The 27,807-nt window shown below is 39.0% G+C and overlaps 1 protein-coding gene across 1 annotated transcript; it reads left to right on the top strand.

Annotated features, from left to right (window-relative positions):
* Positions 1-144: 144 nt before the first annotated feature.
* rbm25b (RNA binding motif protein 25b) lies at positions 145-24,191 on the top strand. Its single transcript, XM_079887985.1, has 18 exons — positions 145-247; positions 1,611-1,734; positions 3,065-3,114; positions 4,350-4,520; positions 5,640-5,697; positions 7,420-7,586; positions 8,439-8,624; positions 9,359-9,442; positions 13,079-13,347; positions 15,505-15,631; positions 15,737-15,826; positions 17,126-17,199; positions 17,594-17,744; positions 19,384-19,801; positions 21,748-22,040; positions 22,146-22,244; positions 23,686-23,733; positions 23,818-24,191. Exons 2-18 carry the CDS (start codon positions 1,629-1,631, stop codon positions 23,908-23,910), a joined length of 2,484 nt encoding a protein of 827 aa, XP_079744111.1. The 5' UTR covers positions 145-247; positions 1,611-1,628; the 3' UTR covers positions 23,911-24,191.
* The last annotated feature ends 3,616 nt before the right edge of the window (positions 24,192-27,807 follow it).

The following is a 27,807-nucleotide window of genomic DNA, read 5'->3' as shown; positions in this document are numbered from 1 at the left end:
TCTATGTAAAAGATGAAATATGCTGAAAATCAATGAGCAAGATCAAGATTTGTTGTTGTGCTGATTTTCCATTTGCTTTTAATTTGTTTATTTAATTTTTTTTTAAAAATCAGAGGTCTTTTAACTTGCCTGTTATTTTCCCAGAATTCCATTTCACCGGAAACTGCAGTTTCGATCACTCGTTGCTTTTACCACGGATCCGGTGAACTTTCCGTGCGAGAAGCGAGTGGATATCGATTTGGTTTGAGTGAGTAGTATTTATTAAACTATTAGTTATCTTTGCGAGGTCATATTTTCGTTGTCTCGCACAGGAGTTTGATAAAACGAAATAATTCGTTGAGAGAGGTCAAAATAAAGGCTTTTTGTCAGGGGCGTAGAATTTAGTAGGGACGCTAGGGACGTGTCCCTACCAATATCCAGTGACACTGATATATCCCTAGCAATAATTTCGATCAAAACTTAAAATATATTTATATATTGATGTCCCCGTCCCCACCAATTTCAAAATCAAACCTACGCCACTGCTTTTTGTGAACGTTAGCTCGCGGCTAACTGTAACCCGGTCTGACTGAACTGATTCCCGCTGATAATTTCTGACAAACCGGTCTGATTTATTGGCTAGAAATTATTATATACTACTAAAGCAATGTAATTTACGCGCTTTAGAGCGTTAGCTACCATACACCTGTTTATTTGCTTAGCTAACGTCAATGATTAGTCACATTGGAAGACGTTATACAATGTGAAATCGGCCTTTGAATTGATGTAAGACCACTCCGCTGATTTCAGATATTTCCGTTAATCTCAGCTCGATTTCAGTGATTCAAACTCATTTTATGTTGATTTTCAGTCTCTACACGTGATTTCAAGTTGATTGGAGCACTTTCAGGTTGTTCGCAGGTTTATTGTCGCTTGTTTAGAGGTCTGTTATATTTATAATAGGGTGATTTTAGCTCATTTAGATGATTTCAGACATCTCAACTGATTTCAGGTTGATTTCTGGCTGATTTAGAGCTGTCAGTGATCCTGAAATCAGCTTGTCTGATTTGGTGTTTGACTTTCTGCTATAACTCTGTTAAATGTGTAATTAAACAGCTTTATACTTAAAGGAATAGTTGACACAAAAATGAAAATTATCCCTTAATTTACTCACCCTCAAGCCATCTGAGATGTAACTTATATGAATTACTTCTTTCAGACGAACAAAAATCAGAGTTATATAAAAAAAAATATATATATAAAATATATTCTGGCTCTCCCAAGCTTTATAATGGGAGTAAATGGTTGAAGATTTTGAAGCCCAAAAAAGTGCATCCATCCATCCATCAATCATAAAAGTAATCCACATGACTCCAGCGGGTTAATAAGATGGCTTGAGGCTGAGTAAATTATGGGATAATTTTCATTTTTGGGTGAACTATCCCTTGATGCACATTCAATGCATCTGTGTTAAGTAATAGTACAATAGTCGCATACTAAAAATATGAGGGGAATTAAGATCTTTAATGTCCAGGTGGAACAGTGAGTGTGTGTCGTAGCAGCCTAAACATTTCCGGCATATCATTGACAAGCCCCTGTTGTTAATGAAGTGTGTATCTCTTCTGTTTAAGGTGGGTGTTTTGCCCAAGATGTCTTTCCCTCCTCATCTCAACCGGCCACAAATAGGCATCCCAGCGATGCCACCAGGAATCCCTCCACCACAGTTTGCTGGATTTCCACCATCGATGCCTCCCGGTAATCAAGATAAACCAGATAAATCAGACCTTCTGTAGACACATTGTGTTAGAAATGGCAAAGTCATGGGCTCAATTCACAGGGAACACATGCTGGCGAAATGTACGCCTTGAAGTGCTTTGGATAATTCATTATTTAATTAATTATAATGGAAGCATTCATGGGAGTCCAGAGCATTTAGTGCAGGGGTGGGCAAACTTTTTGGCTCAAGGGCCACACTGGGTTTTAAAATTTGACAGAGGGCCGGCCCAGTAGCAGATTATGAAACACGATCTCATGAAAGTGTGTATCTATACCACGAATTTTATTTCTCGTGCCATTTATACACCAAAAATGTTTTTTGCGTGCATATGCTGCGCACTGTAAACCCCTTGGTTAGGATTAGGGGTGCGGAGTGCGTGCCTATTACATGCCATAAAGTGCGTATCATATGCACGCGAAAACTGTGTATCATAAGCACTACAAATACAATTCGTGGTTTTCGCACTTTCACGAGATTGGGCTGAGCAAACACATTTACGTTGTGGCAATGTCTGCGCGAAATTCAACAACTGAGAGACGACATTCTGACAATACATTTTTTTATGCTAGATATCCCCCATTTAGCATGTTATGTTTTGAGGTTCATTTTTAATTAGTCAGATGTTAGATAATTATAGCCCATACTTTTTTAATATTGTTTATCCTTATTATTATTTAATGGGCCTAACAGTAAATTAGAAACAAAACACCTGCAAGTGTACACTTAGAGTAAAAATGACAGAAGGGTTCATTCAAATTTATTAAAACTGCATACGGCAATCAATTTGCACTTCCAAAAGTCATACATTTGTGAAAACCCCCCCCGAAATAAACGAATATACAAATTTATTTTAAGAATAATACAATAAAACATAAGAAGCAAAGGCAGATCAGAACATTTAATGAACAAAACCGGGTTCTGTAATGTTAAATGGCAGACAGGGGAGCGTAGTCGAAAGCCGGGCGATAAAGGTTGGTAAACGGAATCAGTCAGGATACATCCACAAATCCAGAGGAGCAAAGAAACTAAATAGCAGACAAATCGAAGGAAAAACTAAACAGGTGTGCAAGCGGTTACCAAACATTTTTTTCTCTGTGAGTTTCCAAAAAGGAAAAAACATTAACGTGCAACAAGTCTATGCGCTTAAGTCGCTGTCTGTTTGGTTTCCATGGTGACGCGTCATTGCTTGTTACGTGACACCGCAGCCACAACAGCGCTGAATGAACGATTATCTGCTTTTATGTAATTTTTCCTTTTCAAGTCAGGTTGAATATTTTCTGATGTTGTTGTTGTTTTTTCTCCCCCTAGGAACCCCCATGATTCCTGTCCACATGGGGATTATGACTCAAGCTCCTACGGTAATATTCGTTTATTATAGGGAAAAAAATATTGATTTGTATGAGATGTTTAGTCATTTCCAGTCTAAATGTATGTAAGCAATTTCCCCTTTTTTTCTGAAGCATCCATCTCTATTTATTGATGTATTTTGCTCAGAAATGCGCTTACAAGGATGTTTTAAATTAAATTCAAAATGTTTGATACTGAAGAACTAACGATCTAGTTAAAGCGAGGCAGGGTTTTCAATAAAATAACACAAGGAAGGATGATATTTAATAAATTATTTAAATGCACAGTAATAAACTACAATATTTACTTGCGTATCGTCGCTGTCGGGCAGAAACTTATATATAAATCATTATTATTGGTCATCCTTTATGTCTGTCTGTGGGTTTTGCAAATATTTAACACATGAAAAGTGTTAAAAAGAGCTTGTGACTAAACCTTGTATCTCCATTGGATCCTCAAACTGTCACTCAAACTCCACCCGCTTCTTGAATCTTGAATGAAGTGGCGGACGCAGTTTGGACCGTCTCTGCTTGTTTGCAATTCAACGGTAAATAAAGAGCTGGTTGTTTGAATATGTACAGTGTTTTCTTTACTCAAGAAACACAATATATATATATACACATAGGCTAATGTGTTATGTATTTGAAGAGTGTCTTAGTCTAGCATTTGTAGTCGAGTCATAGCCAATACTGTCTGAAATAGTCTGTTCAAAGCACTTGATCGTTTGTAACGTGAGATTTTGGCCATGTGACAGAAAACACTGAGCGCCCACATGGCTACAATTAACTTTATAACCCGTAAGTTGATGAAAATGTAATTCCTCAAATGTGGCTGTTCAAATGACAGACAAAACTAGTATGTCCGAAATTCTTTTTGCTGGTCAAAAACCTCGTTACTCTATTATTTAAACTTGATTTTGTTGTTTTATGTTATTAATTAATGACACATGCAAGTGTCCGACCACATACACACGGTGTTTAATTAATTATTTGAAAAGTCCAGGTTTTGATTCCAAAAAAATCAAAGCGGTTTTGGACATACAAGGTTTCCGACGCACAGCGACGATATGTTTGTACAGAAACATTTTAATGCACAAAATATGCCATTGAAATGCTTCCATGCATTTCTTGAGTAATGAACTTTTGAATCAGTATTTCAGAGAGAAAACACATGCCATTTTTATATAAGTCACAAGCACTTTTTTTTGTCACATGGCTACAGTATTAATTGTAATGTGATGTATCAGGTTCTTTTGCCCACGGCGATGTCTGTGGTTAGTAAAGTTGCTGCTCCCAGGAAGGAAAGCATGGCTGCTCGGGCAAAAGACGACGATGACAACAACGGTCCCACAACCACCGTGTTTGTAGGGAACATCTCGGAGAAAGCCTCTGACATGCTCATCAGACAACTGCTGGCCGTAAGTATGACCACTTCCAGAATAACAATACAGTCTAATGCAGGGGTCTCCAACCTTTTTTCATTCGAGAGCTACTTTTTAAAAATGAAAGTGGCCGAGAGCTACTCATCTAATACAATACTTAAATCTCTTAAATGATGTCTCATAACCCTCATATTAACAACTATCCAAACCGTTTTAGACCTAAAAGAGTTTTTGTAGGCCTATATATGTCACCCTTAAATGTCAGAGAAAAGAACAGAATCAGAGACACATTTTATTTTTTTATAGAAAATTGTACTTTGCATATTATACTGTAAAAACACATAATTATAGTTGATTTTTGTTGATCATAACTAGAGATGAAATGGCATAAAAATTCAATTTCATGATTATAGTGACCAAAATGATCACGGTTATCACAGAATCCTGTTCAAAAAGTACTAATAACTACACAATGAAATCAATTCACCAAGTTTTGTTGAAAACCAGCAAATAACAAATAAAATTTGCATCAATATGCATTTTTTGTTTACATAAACATTAAAATAATAACATAAAAAATGATGGCCAGATTTTAAAGGAGTGTCTTGCAACATGTTATCTACTAACATGTACAAGTTCAAATAAAGTTTTGACAACTTTTTTTTTTATAAAAAGTTAAACCTCACATATTTCAGCCTTTAAATCATTTTTATAAAAAGTAAAAATAAAATAAATTCCTGACATTTACAATGCACATTAGCTTATCTTTTATTATTAATAGTTACATTCGGTCCAATTCTCCCGTGGCGTCTGTCGTTGCTATGCAACCAACCATGCACTGCGCTCTCCACAACGACAAAGAAGTTTTAGTGGCTAATGGATTTCCACCACCGAAAAACGCTTGCTGTAGCTCTGCTACAAGATTTATTTACGGAGAAGAGAAAAACACCCCGTGAGCGCTTAAAATACGCGATATGTGAATGGTCCCTTGACGAGCTACCTCCAATCAGGCCTCGAGCTACTGGTAGCTCGCGAGCGACGTGTTGGAGACCCCTGGTCTAATGCATTCAGCAATGTAGAGGACTTTTGCACCAGAGATCATGAAATAGTTCCACTATAAGAGTTTGATATTGACGGTAACCAATTGTGTTTCAGAAATGTGGTTTGGTGTTGAGCTGGAAACGAGTTCAAGGTGCCTCAGGGAAACTCCAAGGTAAAGCATGTTTTTAAACACACAACTTCTCAGTTCATTTAACTGTACGTACACACCGCCGCCGACTTGAGCTGCAAAGAAGCTCTGGCCGCTCAGTCAAGGACGCTTGTCAAAAAGTATGGGGAAGCTGGTTGTCGCTTTAGCCGCTCTGACGTAGCAGCATTCTGTGTTCGATCATGGGAGAAGAGAAGTGTCACACCATGAAATGTAAACAGAAAAAACAAGCAAAATATTGACACTAGAAACCTTTTATAATGACACCATTTTTATAACCGTTCTGGTCACATTTGGTCGGGGAAAAAATAATAATTAGCTATTATTATTATTATTAATATTATTATTAATAGTAAGTGCGCGCGTGCGGCCGGGGCTCTCTCTCTCTCTGCTCGTTCTTATATATACCCTGTCAAGCGCGTCCTGTTAAACTGACAGGACTTAAAAACACATGCAAATGATAAACTTTTACTCTATGATGGTTAAACTATGCAATTAATCCGATAATGATAGGAAACCCAGCAGCGGCGATGATCAGCTTTTCCTCCATTTTCTGGGAACTAATGTTTTGGTAGGAACGAAAGTTTACATCGTATGTTTCTCCGGAATCAGCCAGCACGAAGGACGTCTATATTCAGATTGGTTGCTGACGTTTTGCCGCTGCTTGCCGCTAGAGGGCTGCATTGGGATTGAGTCCCGCCGCGTATCTCGCGGGAGCGGGCGGTTTGAACTTTGCTGCGGGCGGGAATGGGCGGCTAAAAAAAACACTGCGGGATCGGGAGGTAGCCTAGCGACATGATGGAGATGTCAATAATGGCACTTTTCCACTACACAGTACCAGCTCGCCTCGGCTCGGATCGACTCGACTCGCCTCGCCTTTGTTTGGTTTTATACTGTGTAAAAGTTGTACCTGTATCTGCTTCCAGGTACTTTTTTTTCGTACCACCTCCGGCGAGGTTCTGAACGAGCTGAGGCGATACTAAAATGTGACGTGAAAACACGGCAGACTGCTGATCAGAGAGAATCATAACTATTCACTGCGTCATCATTGCACGCGCCAGACGGAGTATCCTGAATAAAAACAGCAAAAACAAAACCATCCAAAAACAGCATACACTCGATTTCCTCCATTGTCCTGTGTGTATGTGTCCAGAATACATGCCGGCCAGGGAAACGAAACAAACAACCCCATGAATCTCTTCACTAATAGCAGTACAAATACATGTTTTTTCCTGCGGGACGGGAGAAGACACTAAATCAATGCATCTCTATTATTGTGCGGGAATAAATTCTCAGAGTTTTGCGGGTGCGGGCGGGAGTGGACATACATATTGCGGGAGCGGGCGGGAGTGTAACACATAAGTTGCGGGAGCGGGCGGTAATGGTCAGAAATTCGGCGGGCGTGGGCGGGAGCGGGATGAAGAAAACAGTCCCGCGCAGGGCTCTACTTGCCGCTGAACCGCATCATAGCTCATTACCATAAAGTTGAGCTACTTTCAACTTTCTGATTGACGCTCTGGTCGGCCAAAACGCGACGCCGATGGATTTGACGCTCCTTGCAGCTGAGAGAAGCCAGCTTCCATTGAAAATGAATGACTTCCGGTAACTTTGGAAGCTCAAGTCGGCGGCGGTGTGTACGTACAGTAAGGCTCAGTTTGTTGCACTGCCTGACTGTGAATGTTGTGAATATGTCAGACTCACAGATATGTTTTGTTCATTTGCGTTCAGCGTTTGGTTTCTGTGAGTACAAAGAGCCTGAGTCTACTCTACGAGCTCTACGGCTGCTACATGAGTTGCAGGTTGGAGAAAAGAAACTTCTGGTCAAAGTCGATGCCAAAACCAAAGCACAACTGGACGAGTGGAAAGCAAAGAAGAAGACCACCAGTGAAAATGGAGTAAGTATGAGACCAGTTTGATATCCAGCCGATACTAAACACAAAAAAAGTGCTATTACTTAAACAGTGTTTACTTATTTGTATGAGAGGAGTATTTGTGTCTTCAAGTGCATTTTGCAACTGGTATCCACAATTGTGAAAATGCAGTTGTTATTTTTTTTAACTTCTTTGTTTTTTTAAGTTTGTTACCTATTTTTATGCGCAATTCTGGATATCGCATAAAAAACGTTGGATGGAAATCCCAAAATGTGGATACATTCAAAAACGTATGCGCTCATTTAAGTTGGATAAATGTTTTCTCCGATAAGAAAACATGTGCATGAACTACGAAGGAAACCGAAAAAATTTACCTAATAAATTCCTCAATGTGCATCAAAAAAGTCACATGACTTTGCGATGGGACGGCATAACTTGCACAGCATCTGAAATGCTGTTTTGGTGGCTCTGAAATGCCTGAACTTAGTCTGTCATCAAAGTGGTTCAGTATAATTCTCTCCCAGAACTGTCTTACACGACTGCGTTCCCAAACATCAGGCATCCGCCTCCGAAATGTGTTTATTGCGTTTCGTCTGCGCGATCTGAGATGCAAGTAATTTATTATATTCCAAAATTATTACATACAGTAGCTCCTACTTTTCTTGGTGATATTAAGCACTTGTTTATCAAGAAGTGGCGATTTTGTTCTCTTCGACTAATCGTATGGAAAACACTGTTTTATTCGCAAACGTTTTATGCGATAATATTCCCATTTTGCGCGTAAGTTAAATTCGCTTTAGATGGAAACATAGCTAATGTCAGATGCGTTCTGCTGCAAAAAAGATTCTGAGTTATGATCTTGTGTGTGTCTGGCAGAATGGCAAGGCAGAGGATGCTGGCGACGAGGAAGAGGAGGTTCTGGATGAAGAAACTAAGAAGCGGGACCAAATTGTCAAAGGTGCCATTGACGGCCTGATCCGGGAGTATTCAAACGAGCTCAATGCTCCATCACAGGACGACGAGTCGAGTCGCCGCAAAAAGAAGAGAGACAAGAAGGGCGAGGTTGGCTTTAGTTCATCTTGGCTGGTCTTTCTCTAACATTTGTATATATATATGGATTATATTTAAATATATTATATAAATGAATATATTTGTGATCAAAGCTGAATTTTCAGCATCATTACTCCAGTCTTCAGTGTCACATGATCCTTCAGAAATCACTCTAATGTGATGAGCTGATGCTCAAGAAACAATTGTTGAAAACAGATTTTGGGTAAGAGAAAGAAATTAATACATTTATTCAGCAAGGATACATTAAACTGATCAAAAATGATTGTAAAGAAGACATTTAATGTTACAAAAAATGTATTTCAAATTTTAACTTGAAGTTAAACTTTCTTTTAATCAAAGAATCCTGAAAAAATGGTTTCCAAAAAAATATTAAGCATCAAAAGCATCTTTTTTTCAATATTGATGATAAGAGCCAATATTAATAACTTAATAATCAGCATATTAGAATGATTTCTGAAGGATCATGTGACACTGAAGACTGGAGAAATGATGCAGAAAATTCAGCTTTTACATTTTAAAGTAGATTAAAATAGAAAACTGTTTGTTAAAATTGTAATATTTCCCTTTTGATCAAATAAATGTCAGAGACACTTCTTTCAAAAACAAGAAAAAAATCTCTTTGCCGTGATCACCACACATTTGCTTTCCATAATGTCATGATTATATAAGTAGATATGGGGTCACAGGTTAACCGTGTTCTCCATTTTCTGTCTTTGGCTGTTTAGGATGACATCAATGCCATGGAAATGGAAGATGACAAAAGAGATTTGATTTCCAGGGAGATCAACAAATTCCGCGACACCCATAAGGTAAAATACATGCTAATTTACTCCATATCACAGGTAGTGCACAACAGCCTCTTACACCTAGTTTAGTCTGACAACATACCAGCATGAGTAGATATTTAGCCTGTAAACAGCAAAACCTTTATTATATTTAAGATTTAACTTGATATAGTGCAGAAGTTAGGCATCATTAGAGTCCAGAGCATTTTTATCACTGGCTTGTGTAAACTGTAGCGTGGCCTCCATGTTAAGGGTGGGAAATGTAGTCACACATACAATGCATGGACGTTCTGTGCACTTCCCTAAAAGCTAATCTATTCATTAAACCCCACCATTATGATAGAGATCATATGGTGACTAAACCAAGATGAATCTCACAGCTTTGGAAAAAGTTGCAAGGATAGGATGTAAGTATGAGCTTTCCATTTTTCTCTACTTGTACTGGGCGCCCCCTTCAGGAGGACTTGCACAGGGGCAACTGCACCGACTCGATCTGATACTCTCGTTCTGGGTTTTTAATATCGGAATAATATCAAGGGGTGTCAAAAGTGTGTGAGATCAACTCTACAGTGTTTATAAAAAGCGATAAGCTGGTGAACTGCATATTTTCTGGTTCTCCAAGATATGGGCGGCCAGTGAACCTGTGTGGGTCTGCTAGTAAAAGTGATGTTGGTGCTATAATAAATACTGCTGACTTGAATAACAGTGATTTGGCCCATTCGGCTGTTGTAAAAGTAGGGGGCGCCCCTCCACAGCACACGGACTTTCTGAAGATTTTGCAGGTATGAATTCGCTTTGTGATTTGAGTCTGCCAACATCTCTCTACATTCCTGCTTGCTTGCACTCTTTTCTTTTCCTGTTAAGTGTGTGTGTGTTCACTGAGTGTTTACTTGTTTTGTGTTCTTTCGTCGTAACATTTTGTACAGCTAAAGTCACAAATATAAAAAAAACCTTTTCCGAGTACAGAAAATAACAGCTAACATCTAATTCGTTAAGGAACACTAAGTATTAAACGTCGACACATCATTCGTCTTGCGCCGGGTTGTGTTTAACACATGAATGATTCCTCATATCATGCAGTTTGAGTTTCTAATTGATGAGAATTACAATTTTGCAAAAAGTCCCATAGACTTGTATTGAAGGAGGAACACAAGCAATATCTAGAGACCAGAATTGACCCGTCGTGGGATATTTTGACTTGGACCGAATGCCTGGTTCAGATTACACAATTTTAGCCGGATTTTGGCACGATCCGTTTGATATAGGGTGTCGTGGGGATTCGTGAACGACAACGGGCGTCAGGACGCAAGATTCGATTGTTTCATCTCGTATAGTGTGTCATAGTGGGAGACAACCGACGTCGCTTCTGCGATGCTTCATGGCATCACGATAAAAAGACTAGCATGTTTGAGTGAGTGAGTGAGTGAGTGAGTGAGTGAGTGAGTGAGTGAGTGAGAGAGAGAGAGAGAGAGAGAGAGAGAGAGAGAGAGAGAGAGAGAGAGAGAGAGAGAGAGAGAGAGAGAGAGAGAGAGAGAGAGAGAGAGAGAGAGAGAGAGAGAGAGAGAGAGAGAGAGAGAGAGAGAGAGAGAGAGAGAGAGAGAGAGAGACGGCACGGCACGCGATGACTGGTTGGAAAGCAATGTGTAGTCTGACATGTTTCTTGTCCACAACAAGATTTTAGGAGTCAAAATCGCGCAATCTGACACAGTAACTATCGTAACAGACAAAAACATCGTGTAATCTGAACCAGGCATTAGTAACCACTCCCATCACCCTTGCAAGTGCTCATGTTTTTAAAAGAAGCCTCACCAAGGCTGCAGTTATTTAATCAAAAATACATTAAAAACAAAATTAATGTCATCTATTATTACAAATTAAAAGAACAATTTTCTATTTGAATATATAGTAAAGTGTAATTTATTCCTGTGATCAAAGCATCATTACTCCAGTCTTCAGTGTCACATTAATATGATGATTTTCTGCTCGAGAAACATTTCTGATTATAATCAATGTTGAAAGATGTTTTGCAAAATTGTTTTAAATCTTACCACAAATGTTTGAATGGTATAATTTTTTCCACCGAAATATGAATCGGCACAACCGTTTTCATCATTGATAATAATCAGAAATGTTTCTTTAGCAGCAAATCAGCATATTGATCTATATTTTATTTCAGCTTTATTTAAATTAATTGGACTCGTTAGTAACCACTGACGTCACCCTAGCAAGTGAGTAGCAACATGCTACAAACCACTCAGAACACACAGCAATATGTTATTAATGTAATACTAGTTAATGAAGACTTGATATAAACCGATCTAAAGATTCACATATCTACTACTAATCTATCCTGTCTTACTTCCCTGTTAAATACAACCCAAATTAACCAGAAGAATTATTTAAGAGCAGCGTCACTTTAAATCGAAGTCAATGCAGAAGCGTCCTTTTAATACGTTTATGTAATTGTTTTCGTGTCTAAATTCCTGTCTTGTCTTTTCCTCCTGTCTACATGTTCATTTGCTGCTGCTGCTCAGAGTTGCATAACACCCATGGTTCTGCGCTTATAAAATAGTTCGGCATATTTTGTAGTAAAATTAAATTAGCCTCTTTAAAATTGTATTTATAATGAATCCGTGAGACTTTAGTTTTCTGGGAAGTAGAAGCTGTTGCTAGACGCCTCTCTGGACGGATATTTTAATAATAGAGCTGTTGAAATGAGACTTAAGCCATGGGTGTCATGCTGGGCTTCAGTGCATTTCATAATTGCTCGGTCAGATCCTCTTGAGGCCCGTGTCGTCTGCAGTGGGGTAAGCAGTCTCTACACCTTCGTTTGTTGCCTTTTCTATCCAAACCACAAAGAAACTGCAAAGAAAAAGAAACAAATCTTAACAAATACAGTATGCAATGCTCCTGTCACAATGTTTTCAAAATGTCTGGAAGTTGTTTGTCAGATTTGTTGCAAGCAAAGAGAATAGTTTTTATTTTATTTTTATTTTGTCCTTGTGAATCCTTTGACCTGCTTTTCCTCCCAGGCCTAACAATAAAGGCTTGTAGGGCCACGGAAGCACTGTGAGTCGCTAGTCAACACCTGTAAGTGCACAAACAACTAGTTTCACAAGGATTGAAGCCTCTTTCTGTTGATCATGTGATGAGACGGATATTACAGTGCCCTCAACTGTTTCTCTTCTAATTCAGTTGCAGCAATGTCACATTTATATTTCAAAAAGTGGTTTCCTTTTATTAATTGCTGAACAGTTGCTTGATTTTTATCTGTCATCATACAGGGCGATTCAAAAGTCCAAGACTCCACATTAAAAATCGTATTCGTTTTGGAGGAATAAGGAATTGCAAACTCAAAATTAACTAATTATTTTATGTTCTATCTAAGATTTTTTTTGTGTGTTACTAAAAATGTGAGTTTGTAGATTCGTCATCGTTTTGTTTTTTCATTTTTTACTCCTTATGTTAATAATATAATAAAAAAAAAAATTAAATGCTAATTTTCTCTAGTGGTCTTAGACTTTTGGTCCCTTAATATGAGCAAATATGTGAATGGCAGGGACTGTAAACCACTTCCTCATAAATTGATATTGTGTCATGTACTCATGTTGTGCATGAGCAGTTGCTGATCTGAAAACTTCCCTCCCCGTTTTTCCACAGAAATTGGAAGAAGAGAAGGGAAAGAGAGAGAAGGAGAGGCAAGAGCTGGACCGCGAACGCAAGGAGAGAGACAAGGAGCGCGAGAGGGAACGCGAACGACGAGACCGCGAGCGGGAGAAGGACCGAGAGAGGGAGCGCGAGAGAGAGCGAGAGCGCGAGAGGGAGAGAGAGAGGGATCGAGACCGCGAGCGCACGAAAGAGCGTGAGAGAGAGAGGGACTGGGAGAGAGACAGAAGTCGTGACATCAGCGAAGACCGCAGCCGATCCAGGTACAAGAAACGTCGTGTTTGTGTCTCGTTTTCGGTTAGTCGACTATTAGGGGACAGCCCTAATACAGTCAAACCAAAATTTATTCGGACACCTTCAACATTTCTCACATTATCACAGTTTATTCGCTATAGTTTAGAAAATGGTAATAAAATATGACGAACTCAGTTGATATTTGACTGGTTTTGTCCATCCTTCTGTTAGACTGTCTCACACATGAATTATGTTGAATATCTGTCAGCTGTTAAATTTAACTACACAATTAGATAATACCAGTTTAGCTCAACCAATCACCAAGCAATGCTTCATTTTGTTCAGTCTGTGTGTAAAAAGAGCATTAGCAATTAAAGAAAAAACACTTCAGCAGAACATGATCAGGTCAAAGTGTATGAATCATTTTTGCTCCCAAATTTGTATAAATGTTACTGGAAGAATTTTTGGGTATAATATGTCAGTTTACTTTTTTATTTATCACAGTTTTATTTTGCTCTCCTCACATATATAAATTAACTATTTAGATTAATAAGCGCGAGGGAGTGAGCAAGACAGTTTGAAGACACGCGCGCGACCGTGCCTCTCTCTCTGCTCGTTCTTTCAGTAATATGCGATTTTCCTCAGACATACGTTTTTCTCCCACACAAAAACAGAATTTTATTCCAAATATCTAAAATTCCGCGAAATTCCGCGTTGACACTAGATTCCGCGTTAATTTGCCAATTCCGCGATTCCGTCTGCGATTCCGTGATCGCGGAAATTATAGGGCCCTACCAATGTGGACATTATCGCATTGTCTTTTTCCACTAGAAATAAACCTGGTTACATAATTATCTATAATTTACTGTGAAGCTGCTTTGTGGCAATCTGTATTGTGAAAAGTAAATACACTTCCGTCATGTGTGTACCGGCTCACTCGGTTGCCTAGGTACTCAATATCACTCCGCTGCTGCTGTAGACAAGGCTTATGATTACAGGGAACAAATTATAACTAATGCAATGTGATGAAAGGTAAGTTTGATTTCTAACATTATTCTCTCAACGGACATTTGCATCGATAGTCTAGTGTTATAATTGATTTGCGTTTGGTGCACTGTGGAGTGGGTAAAACGGTTTTTAATGGCTGGCTAACATATACCATTGACTCGCGCTAGCCTAGCATCGGCTAACTATCCAAATATAAGGACTGGATAATTAAAAAAAAAATTTCTCCACTGATGAATAACAACCAGGCTGACTTAAAAATGAGGTCCGATGTAAAAAATCCCGAACCACCCCTTTAAAGGGGGGGTGAAATGCTCATTTTCACTCAATCTCCTGTTAATCTTGAGTACCTATAGAGTAATATTGCATCCTTCATATCTCCAAAAAGTATTTTGTTTTATTAAATTTTTAACATAAAGATAGGCTGTACCGAGTCTTTCCGGAAAAAACCGAGCGGCTGGGGGCGGGCCGTGTGGGCGAAGCTTAGCTGTGCTAACGCGCCAAGCTAGTGACAACACACAGAGACATTTGTTCAACAAACAGTTTTACTCACCGTCCGGTTCCAACGCACGACCGCGAACCTTTATCATTGCGACTGCTCGATCCTTAAGCATTAGACGATCTGCAAATCCGTGGATCTGGGCTTTGTTTATAAAACAATCATCGTCGAAATGCAGGGAACAAACAGTCTACACAACTCCGTTTATGCTCAGGAAAACAAACTCCTGATAAAACAAACTCGCGGCTGCGATCTTACCGGAGAAGTGCCCTTAGAACCCATATAAGGAAATTCCGCCCTATCTTACGTAAGACAGAGCCATACTCGAAAAAAACTTTCCGAAACTTGTGACAAACCGGAAGGAGTATTTTTGGAACAAAAATACTCCTTCAAACGTACAACTTAGTTTTTGAAACTTTGTCCATGTTTAGCATGGGAATCCAACTCTTTACCAGTGTAAAAAACTCAGTATGCATGAAATAGCATTTCACCCCCCCTTTAATGTATAATAATTTACATGTATAACAATATACATATTGCTTATCTTTTTTTGTATAATATTTTTTGTAGAGCTATACAAAATATATGCCAAAATATTCAGATGCTGTGGGTCAAAAACTGAAGTTCTGTGTCTACAATAAGTGACACGTATCACATGTGATTGGGTGCGGTCCGTTTTCAGAGAACAGAGTCGCGATAGAGACCGAGATAAGGATAAGAAGCGTGATCGTGAGGAAGATGAAGAAGAGGCGTACGAACGGCGCAAACTGGAGAGGAAGCTGCGAGAGAAAGAGGCGGCGTATCAGGAGGTGAGTGATCTCTCTTTCTCTGTATTCAGTCTGTCTGATCACGTTATTGGACGATTAGCTGTTTTGATAGGCTATTTATTTTCTTTACTTACTGTCGCTCAACAGCGTCTGAAGAACTGGGAGCTCCGAGAGAGGAAGAAAGCCAGAGACTACAGCAAGGAGATCGAGAGGGAGGAGGAACGCCGGCGTGAAATGGTTAAACAACTTTGTTCTCAATGTATTTTAGGGCTGTTACTAATAGTCGACCCTAAATGTGACAAGAAGAGGCTTAAGCCCTATTCGGACGGGATTAACTTTACAAGTGTAGATGGAGTAATGTTATATTTACCACAGGACGTCTGTAATATTAATGGCCAATTCGCACGGGATAAGATATCTCAGTAAAACTATCAGAAGTGTGAGGAGTAACTCGATTTGCGCATCATTTGCGTCATGTGTGTATTACGCTGCTTCCTGATATCACGTGCTCAAACACATATAACCTATATTTATATATATAAAACAGTTATGTCCGGTCGAACAATGTATTAATTGACTTCAGATTGGATTGTGCTTTCGATCTTCTTTCTGATCTGAATGGTGTGTGTGAAAACACTTTGAGTTTTGCCACAGACTCGTCCCAGCGTCTAGAACACAACTGATGCTTCTTCAAGCGTCTCCATACTTGAAAAACGCAGAAAACTACTTTTAAACAGGAAATGATGGAATATTTACGTACATATTTACAGCGGGTCTATTCGCACAGGATTAGCATTACCTGAGTGAGGTCATTTTTCCGGACCTTTTTACTGAAGGTAAAAGTCGCCGTAATCTTTACTGACATTGTCCGTCATGATCACTGAGATGCACATTCGGACGGGACTAAAATCACTGAGAAACTCTGATAATTATTACTTTACCCCACCTCTCCATGTTAATCTAGTCCCGTCCGAATAGCGCTTAACTCACTGGATGGAAACGGTGCTTTATTCACAAATGTTTTATGCTATATTCCAGTTTTGTGCACAAGTTAAATTCGCAACTTTGGATGGAAACATAGCTATTGACTCAAACACCAGTTTATCTATAAATTGTTCAAATGTTCATGCAGTCTCCTTTCTGATTTTTCGGACACATTTATAATCATTACTTTTGTGCGTGCCTTGTAAAAAGCTTTATGCGTACACTTAAAGAGCCAAAAAGGCTCATTATTATGGTTTAGTATTAATATATAATGTAGAACATTGTTAGCATTGATACATATAATATTCTTTCTCAGCCCTTATACTCAAACTATTTTCCGATGCTTCTCCCCCAGTATATATTTTAACAATTAATTTCACAAACCAGTTGACCAATAATGAGACAAAATGAAAAACTACTGGTTGACAATAAAAATCTTTAGTCTGACACAGCCCTATTGTATTTAAATCAGCAATTTACCTTGATCTAAAACACGTGTATTATAGAGAATATTTCTGTTTATATCATATTTCTTTCATATCATCCTCTCAGGCTAAAGAAGGGAAACGGCTGAAGGAGTTTCTGGAAGACTATGATGATGACAGAGACGACCCAAAATACTACAAGTGAGTTCTGTGTGCCTCTGTGTGTATAATTTATCTTTTTACATCATTTGTCACCTTTTATACCTGATTTAAACAACAACAACAACAACAACAAAAAACAGATACACAGAAAAACCTGAAATACATCAGGCTTCATACAATCAAACCTGTAAGTAATTTAAGAGCACATGGAATAAAAGAAAGTTCATGTAACTGATGGCTGGGCCTCAAAACAATAATAATATCTCATTGTGGCAGCCTGGGAACTTGCAAACACTACCTTTTTTTTCAATCTGATGAAATATCAGATTTATCTCATGACATTTTTGAGTACAGTAACAACAACAGACCATCTGAATAATGATGAGATTTGGATGTGACCTAAACGGTTTCTGTTCCTCTGCTTTGCCTGCAGGGGCAGCGCTCTTCAGAAGCGCCTGCGGGACAGAGAGAAGGAGGTAGAGCTGGATGAACGTGACCGGAAACGGGAGAAGGAAGAGCTGGAGGAGATCAGACAGAGGCTGCTAGCGGAAGGACACCCCGATCCAGACGCTGAGCTGCGCAGAGTGAGTCCACGACTGGACTGCTCCAGAGTCACTCTCTTACTGGTTCTGCAAATACACTTCAAATATATTTATAGTCACTTATTTATTTATTTAAATACATTTTAATCAAATGAAATAATATAAAAAAAATTATTCAAATATCGTATTTAAAGGAATTATTTAATATAATTTATGAAAAATGAAATTGGATAAATATTTAAATACTATATTTGAATATATTTGCATAATAATAATTCAAGATGTTGATAATATAATAACCATTTTAGTTTTTTTTTTTTGTCTTTTAGTATGAATATGTTAGCCTTACTGTTCTAATCTATTAGCTAGTGTGCTCCAAAACAATGACACAATTTGCATTTAGAAGATACAAGCATTCAAAACTTAGTCTCTCACTTCTGCCAATAAAGATCAATGATTTTGATGACATCACATAGGGCTGGACCTGAATATTCGAATATTCGTTCGGTGGGTTGGTATTCGACTTGAAAATTTGACATTCGAATATTCTTTTTTTTTTTTTTTTGCACACCCGGGATCCCCCGCCAACGGTTCTCATTCCCGCTTGAATAAGGCCGGCGACACACTGCCTGCGTGAGACACGCGTCTCAGGTGCGGCTCGAGCCACGCGGAAAACGCGTGCATGCTAGAAATAGAACCGACGCCAGGAGTGCTCTGGCTAGAGCGCAGAACAGCGGAGTTTGTATGGACAGAAGTGCACGCCTGAGCTTGTGTTTTGGGTTAAACTGCGTTGCTTTGACATTGTGGAAAATAGAATAATAGAAACAAAATGTATTAGCCTTTTTACCCGTTATTATCAAACTAAATTAATCTCGTTTTTAATTTAACTTAATTTCGTTTTTCTTTATTTAAATTTCGTTTTTTCTTTATTTAAATTTCGTTTTTTCTTTATTTGAATTTCGTTTTTTCTTTATTTGAATTTCGTTTTTTTCTTTAGGCTATTTAAATTTCGTTTTTCTTTATTTAAAATTCGTTTTTCTTTATTTAAATCTACCCTTTACTGTGTCAGTAATTTGTTAGTCAGAAAAATATTATACACTGCTCTCCCTTGTGAAGTCGACTGGATGAACGGTTCTCGAAATAATCAAAATGCAAACGGACAGACAGACACATAGAGAATACTGCCTTTATTAGAGAGAAGAATATGTTCAGCCCCCTCTCTCCGAAGCTTTGAATATTCGATGTTCATTACTACCGAAGCCTCGAAGCTCAGAAAATGGTATTCGGACCAGCCCTAACATCACATGTACTTCAGCTTCTCATCAGATTTAAACCATTAAACCATTTTTAGAAATGTTTAAAAATGTAAATTTTATTGTTTTTACAATTTTTTTGTTAAAATACATTTTATTCATAGAGAGTCAGTAATTGTACATTATGCTGTCTTTCTTTTATTATGTAATTCCCAGTGTTTCATGGGACCTTCTGTCTTTTTTAGACTTTCAAATACTTAATTTTTTTCAAATCAAAGTGTTTATGGTGATTTATATCGGTGCTGGCTGGTGTGTTTCGTGGCTTCGAACCTTCTTCCTACTTCTGGGTCCAAACTGGTCACTGTTGTACTCTTTTTGTGTGTGTCATATCTTACTGATTTTTTGTTGCGTGTGTGTGTGTTGATCAGATGGAGGAAGAGGCAGAGCGTTTACGGCAGCCGCCCGTGAAGCCTGAGCCTGAGGAGGAGAGAGAACACAAACCCTCTCGAGAAGAGCGAGACCGAGGCAGGGAACGAGACCGAGAACGAGACAGAGAACGGCGTAAAGCAGTCGTAGAAACTCACGTTCACACTCACGTTCCCTCTGACGATGATGTTGAGGAAGGGGAGGAGCTAGAGGATGAAGAGGAGTCTAAGCCCTGCCTCAAACCCACCATGAGACCCATCATGTCCGCCCCCTCAGTGTCTTCAGCCAGCGGAAATGCCACTCCCAACACGCCCAGAGAAGAGTCGCCCTGTGGCATAATCATCCCTCACGAGAACTCGCCTCCAGAGGTCCTGCTCCAGGACGAGAACCGCCCCAAGATCGGCCTTAGCCTCAAACTAGGTGAGTGTGACTTCAGAAAGGTTTGAGATCAGGATGTCATGGCCAATAACAAATAAAAACTACAGTAGTCAACATTTGAAGTGGATCAAAACCTTTCATCAAAGTCATACATGCATTTTGAACAATACTCGGTCTTGTCTTAGGACAACTTTAATGAACTCTTTTTGATCCACTTCAAATGTTGACTACTGTAGTTCTTAGTGATTATTAGCTCAGTTTTCACTTAATATCCTGTGCTGACACTATTGGATAACTACAAAACTTGAGCTAAACCGAGCTGAATCATCTCACTGTTGACTTCTGTAGAGCTGCTTTATATCTGAATCGACTTGGTTTCATAATTAAGGAATTTTGTTACATCAACACTGTTATTTAACCGATAATAAGAGCTTTTATCATAATAATAATAATTGTACTAAATAACAAAAATAATATATTTTATTACTATTTGAATTTTTCATTATTTTCTTTATTTTTTAATGAAATGTATATTGATAAATATATTCAAATATAGTATTTAAATGAATTATTTCATTATTTTTTTAATTTAAGTAGATTTTGTTTAATTAAAGGGGGGGTGAAATGCTCATTTTCACTCAATCTCCTGTTAATCTTGAGTACCTATAGAGTAATATTGCATCCTTCATATCTCCAAAAAGTATTTTGTTTTATTAAATTTTTAACATAAAGATAGGCTGTACCGAGTCTTTCCGGAAAAAACCGAGCGGCTGGGGGCGGGCCGTGTGGGCGGGCCCTGTGGGCGAAGCTTAGCTGTGCTAACGCGCCGAGCTAGTGACAACACACAGAGACATTTGTTCAACAAACAGTTTTACTCACCGTCCGGTTCCAACGCACGACCGCGAACCTTTATAATTGTGACTGCTCGATCCTTAAGCATTAGACGATCTGCAAATCCGTGGATCTGGGCTTTGTTTATAAAACAATCATCGTCGAAATGCAGGGAACAAAAGTCTTACACAACTCCGTTTATGCTCAGGAAAACAAACTCCATCCACGGGTTCCTTAACGCTGGGTTCTTTGGGAATCTGTGCAGGGTTGTCTTGCCCTGGCAACCAAAAACACACTTCTTTGGTGACATTGACTTCCCAAAAGCCGGGCAGGGCGCTTTGATGGCGAACTGCTTTCACTCTCTTGCTCTAGTCTACGAGTGCGCGCGCGGCCGCGATCTTACCGGAGAAGTGCCCTTAGGACCCATATAAGGAAATTCCGCCCTATCTTACGTAAGACAGAGCCATACTCGAAAAAAACTTTCCGAAACTTGTGACAAACCGGAAGGAGTATTTTTGGAACAAAAATACTCCTTCAAATGTACAACTTAGTTTTTGAAACTTTGTCCATGTTTAGCATGGGAATCCAACTCTTTACCAGTGTAAAAAACTCAGTATGCATGAAATAGCATTTCACCCCCCCTTTAATGAAAAATAAGTTGATAAAATATATTCAAATATAGTATTTGATAGTGTTTATATATTTCTTTCATATTAACTCAGGGCAATTCCGCGCAAAACTGTCACATCCATAACACCAACACAATGCAATGGTATTTAGTTGGCGTTATGGATGTGACATTTTTGCGTGGAATTGCCCCTCAGTGCTTTATATCTGAATTGTCATTTCATTATTGATACATTTTTGCAACATCAATACAGTTATTGAACTTAATTGAGCTGAATAATGGCCAAATTTTCTTCTGTAGTGCTTATAACTAATGAACATTGCTAACATTCACACTGTTATTGATCTAAACTGAATCAACACCGAGCTGAATAGTGACAAGATTGTCTTTTTAATGCTGCTTTACCGCTGAAAATGTTTCATAATTGCAAAATGAATACTGTTATTTTCTTGTTTATTACTGTGAAGCTGCAATCCGTATTGTATAAAGCGATTATTTAAAGAAATGTTTGTTTTTATCCCATCGCAAGGTTCGTCCGGTAGCCCGGGACAGCCCAGCGTAGCCAAGCGGAAGAAGCTGCCGGTGGAAAGCGTCTTCAACCGTTTCGACGACGACGAGGTGGACGAGGCGCCTCGGAAAAGGAAGCTGGTGCCTTTAGACTACGAGGATGAGGAGAAGGGAGTAGATGTGGGAGCGATTGACGGAGGCAAAGGAGTCAATACGGAAGAGAAGCGTAAACACATCAAGAGTCTGATCGAGAAGATTCCCACTGCCAAACCAGAGCTCTTCAACTACCCGCTCGACTGGTCCGTCGTCGACACGGTAAGAGCGATGTTTGTCGTTTTATGGAGCTGTTGCTGCTTATTTCCCAAGCTGTGTTTTTAATGTTGTATAACTTGTGTTTTTGAATATTCCCGCCGTTCACAGACTCTTATGGAGAAGCGTATTCGACCATGGATCAATAAGAAGATCGTAGAGTACATTGGTGAAGAAGAAGCTACATTAGTTGACTTTGTTTGCTCCAAGGTAAGACCGTAGTTTCATGTTTAAAAGTATCATTTCCCCCCCCCCCCAACATTTCTTATTTGTATATACAAAAAAATATTTAAAACAATCTCACAATATTATTAAATGCAATTGTAATTTTTCAATGTAAATGATTTAATTTGATTGGTAACAGCCCGATAGTGTCTTATTATTCTTAATAGAATTTATTGATCAAATATAAGAATTTTAAATGCGAGATGAGGCATACATTTAATAAGATTAGGGGGGAAAAAGCCATTTATAAAGGAAACATTTTTTGGGGGGTAAATATCACAAATATGCAGATTCTCTGTTACAAACCATATCAGATCAAACAGCGCTGACGTGGAAACCAGGAGAAACATTGTGCCATGAACGAACAAGTTATAGAAGGCTTTAGGTCCACAGATCAGCAACATTCACCATGGATTTAATGTAGTAACACTAACTGTAACTATGGTTATATAACAGTAGCCTACACATATCTTTTTCCGGAACTTGAAAATTATAATATCATATTTAAATGTTATTTTTAATGTGTTGACCAAATAATTTTTTGTTCATCCTTTAAAGATTGTCCCTATTTATAAAACTGAAAGTTTCAAGAAGTAGAAAAAAAAAAAAAAAAAAAAAAAAGATTAAATTACCATTGTAAACATAGAGGACGCTTATTGGCTATTTTCACTCCCTAATAGCTATTTTGTCACTCATTTTGCTTTTGAATTAATATTAAGACATTATGAATGATAATAATTAAAGTTAACTTTATCTATACACCTCAAATTAAGCTCAGTGCTTCTGCCTTCAAATGTTAGTCTATTTATTATCAAAGCATTTGTCAGTAATACAGTTATGTGGGGGGGAAATATGAATAATTGCATTGCAAGGTGATTTAAGGTGTGCCCCTAAATTTTCTGCTTGCGCTCCTAAAATTTTAAGTCAGGGGCTACAGCGCTCCTAATAAAAAAAGTTAGTCTGGAGCCCTGTATTTAAAATTCATACAGTGAAAACTAATCAGTGTTTTATTTTTACATTTGATTATTCAGTTTCTGTTGTTAATAAACCTAATGCCCTAAACCCCGTGGTTTACACTGATGTTAAAATAACACTTCTGCTACAGTAAAACACTGATGTTCACTTCCAGAAGTTGTAGGGATGTTTTCTAGTCACAAAAAGAATGTGAAACACATGTTGTTTATATCATTTAAAATATATTTTAAAGATAATTTACGTTTATTTGACACACTTTAAGCATTATCGTATCGAATATCGCATTATTGAACGAGATATCGCATTTTTCTTCAATGTCGTGCAGCCCTAAAGCATGCCAAATCATTTAGCAGACTCTTTTATCTTTTATCCAATCATTTTTAAGTCTCTTTTAGTGACTTGCAGATGAATCAATTATTCTTTAATCACGACTGCATCTGTGTCTTCTCAGGTAATGGCCCACAGTACACCACAAGGGATCTTAGATGACGTCGCGATGGTAAGTTTAAGCTTTGCGCACCATTTTTAAAGACTGGCTCCAATTGTGATCACATTATCTAACCGTTTTCCCTCGCCTCCTCAGGTGCTGGATGAAGAGGCTGAGGTCTTCATAGTTAAAATGTGGAGGCTATTGATTTATGAAACTGAAGCCAAGAAGATTGGACTTGGGAAATGAACAAGCATTGAATGCAGATGAACTTTGCTTTTTACTTCCCGTTCGGGCTGGACAGCTCATCTAGGTTTAAAAACAACTTGGGAAACTCGACCATTTCCAACCTTTGGAGTTAGTAAATATTGAGCCGTTTGATTTCTCACGTCCCAGACGCCTCCATAAGACTTCGGCACCGACTCTAAACGTCTGTTTTTAGCTACCGAGAGGAAGAGGTTTGATTTCTCAGGGCCTTCCTGTTGAAAACATCTTCAGAGTAGCGTCATCTTGCCCGGTTAGTGTCTCTTTCTGTGAGTGCCCATTGTAAATTCCTATTGTTATTGATTGCCAATCATGTCTGGGTTGTGATTTTACCATTTCAATTATTTTTGGTCACCCTCACCAACCGTACCAAAGAGTTTTCCCCAGTTGTTTCGCTAAAACAAAACCAGTTGATTGGACCCCAACACTGTTCAGACGGTCTCTCACTAAACTGAATTACATGAAAACGATTGTCTTTGTTTTTGTACTTACCAGTGGATGTGTTTTGAATAAAAGTAATTTTTTTTTTTTTAGTAAAATCATTTTGTGTGTGCATATATTACTATGTTCGGTCCTGGTGTCATGTTAATTACTGCATATTTACTTGCAACAGACCAATCGCTGGGAGCCAGAGGCAACAGTCAAATTAACTTTTGAATATTAAATTATTTAAATTTTACTTTGCATGGGTTTTTTTTTTTTTACTGGTGTAAAATACTTTTACACGTTTACGTATTAATTCTGAGTATTTGTACTTTGGGAATGTAAGAGTAAAAAATTCCATACAAATTACAAAGGAAAAAAAACCCTGCTTTTTACTGCACTTTTTATTTGGACTTAAAAAGCACTGGAAAAGTTTACAGTGTTTTAAGTTGTTCAGGTCTTTAATATCCAGATTTTTAGGGTTATTTAGAATTTACAATAATTATAGAAGTTAATACTGAGCCTATTGTGACATTTATATAGTGAAAATACAGTTACAGATATCAAGAATTATAGTTTTTACTTGTTGAGATTGAAATCTTGATATCAAGAATTTGTATTTCTGCTAGTCATTGTTCATATCAAGAATTCACATTTTTTCGAGAGTAAATATAATTCCAGATGTAAAAAAATTGCCATTGTTAGGCTACTAGTAGAAATCTAATTCCTCTAATTAAGGATTAGAATTTTAATTAGTGAACGTTGAAGAATTCATAACCTGGGAATGAACAAAAGTCAAAATGGCTTGCCATAGAGATGTGCCGTGAGAACAGTTTGTAGGGCTGTCCAAGATGAAAGATGACCACTCCTGGCGATTTCTGCCCTGAACGGTGGTCTATCATAGTTAGAGAGGTTCAAAGACGGTCTCTTGCGACCAAAGATAGTCTGTGATCATTTTCTGACAAGAGTCAGAATTTAGCCTGATCGTCTCATTGTGTTTGCTGCAACGACCAGTAGGGGAGAACGGGGTAATGTGAGACACCACCTGTATTTAGGCAACGGAACACAATTTTGGTCATTTGACCATTATGTTTTCAAGCCCCTCTCATTTCCCCTTGGCCATGAAGGAGAGGACCTCATGGTGCTGTAGTAAGCATGTTTTTTTTACAAAAATATTTTTTTTGCATGTAAAAGTAAATTTTCTTGCTGTCAACTTAATCAACTGTTGTGCCAAAGCAAATTGATTCAGGTAGAAAAACTTATACATGTTGATGAACTACCAACATATAAAACCATGCGATGATGCTAGCTGAAGATAAGCCTGAATTGCTAAGAGAGATAGTTTTTTCCTAAAATGGGGTAAAGTGAGACAAATGCTGTGGGGTAAAGTGAGACATGAGGCACAAGTTAAGTTTAGTCTTAAGCATATTTTAACATAATATTACATGACATATGTTTTATTTTTAATGTCATAAACATTGTAGAAAAGCCATCAAAAAGAGAAGGGGGAAGTAAAATCAATAGCCTGGGGTGCAGTAGCTGAGGCAAAGAGGTGGAGCACCTTCTCCCTCTCACCTTGTCCGAATGGAGCGTTTGTCCCTTCCTCGACAAAACCCCTAAGGTCCGTTTTAGGACAGAGGTCGCTCCGATAGGAGCACCGCACTCTCCCTGGGAGCATGAGTGCCAAGTCCGACAGGAGCGCCGCACTCTCCCTGGGAGCCTGCTAGGGAGTAAAGTCGGCATGGGAATCTCGTCCCTCTACAACCTCACGGACACTGTCCGTTTTTGTTTTCGGAGGAGGGCCTTCCTCCACCACTTTTTCTTGAGGGGTGTCTCAAGCCCCTAGAGTCGCTTCGCCGTTTATCCAGACCGACCGTTCGACAAGCATACGTTTTACCTCGGGATCAACCGAGAAGCCCCGGACTGTGAACCGCGATGCACAGGCTCCCTACACACGGGTCTCGCTCCACTCGGGCCTGGGCTCGAGACGACACGGCCACTCGGGTGCGTGAGGAACCATCCACCAGGGGCAGGAGGCATCTGGATCGAGTCCGTAACCGGGAAGGGTGCTTTCAAAGCGGGGGGAGGCGCAGGACGAAGTTCGGCTCTTAAGGCGTGCCAGGGGGGCCCCAACTAACAAGATATTTTTGGACATTTTTACGAGGAAGAATATCCTCCAGTGTGTCTTTCACCCCTAGCTCACCCAGGACGGTGCACGCGCACCGGTATGCACGCCCTGGCACCGAGGGACTGGGTGTCCAAACCAGACCCTATTTACTGGAAGTCTGGCCCGCACAAAGTGCATTTTCTCTGGGCTGGGTCAGGCGGTTTCCCCACCTGGTCTGACCACCATGGTTCTCTGGTCCGTGTTCCTTGTCCAAGTGGAGCATTGTCCCTCCTCCACAAAGACCCAAAGGTCCGTTTTAGGACCAACTTTGCTCCAGACGGATCTCCAGCGCTGAAGGACAAATCCGAATCTGGCCCAGGATGGGCCATCCTCCTTGGGCTGGCCAGGGGAGGTCTGACTGCATTGAGCTTCCAAATGTATCACAATATTTTGGACATAGTTCTTTTTTTTTTAGGAGGAATTTCCTCCAGTGTGCCATTCACCCTTAGCACGCCAAGGGTGTTGCACCTTCACTTGGATGCGCACCGGTGGGTCATCAAAAAAATTTGCTTAATTGACCAATCCCCATGATTCTTTTACTAGTCCGACATTAGTTCTGGAATGTGTGGTTGTCAAGCTATCTGTCAGGATTTTAGCTGTTACAACATGTGTTGTTATGGAAGTTTCAGAGTGGAAAAAGTAAGTGGATCAGTTTACCCCCAGCTGGTTCATTTTCCCCCCTTGATTTCTCTGGTCTGTCTCAGTTTACCCCTCAGCTGGGGTAAAGTGAGACACAAGACACAAAACAATCATATTTTCACTGCCCTTCGTCCTGAATACATTCTAATAATTTCCATTGCTAGGAAACATCCTGAATTAATGGGAAATGTGTAAATTTGACTGATACATCATTTTAGCTCGCTTAGAGGGAAATAAATGTAAAAAATGTCTCACTTTACCCCACTCTCCCCTACGTATACTAACGTTACGGACTAGCCAATAAAAGTAGAATATGAAATGGCGTCTTGATCAATGTGCAGGGTTCCCACACCTTGGTTAACTTCAAATTCAAGGACTTTCCAGGGCCAATGCGCTCAAATTCAAGGACTTAATGTAGGAAAACTTCTGTTGTGTCGAACAAAAAACGTTGAGGTACCGTCGTACAGTAGTTTCGTGCGCGCGTGAACGTCATGGCAACGTACAACACAGTACCTCACGCGGGAAACACGCGTAACTAACGAAAATCAAGCAAGCTAGTATGCATAGGCCACGAAGTGTTGGCGAAATAACACATTAGCGGACCCGAGCGAATGATGAGGATTTTTTTTTCTCCAGAAAAAAACGTCTTGCAC

Source organism: Squalius cephalus (genome assembly GCF_949319135.1).
Source record: "Squalius cephalus genome assembly, chromosome: 12".
Lineage (NCBI taxonomy): Eukaryota > Metazoa > Chordata > Actinopteri > Cypriniformes > Leuciscidae > Squalius > Squalius cephalus.
This window is presented reverse-complemented; position numbering and strand designations above follow the sequence as displayed.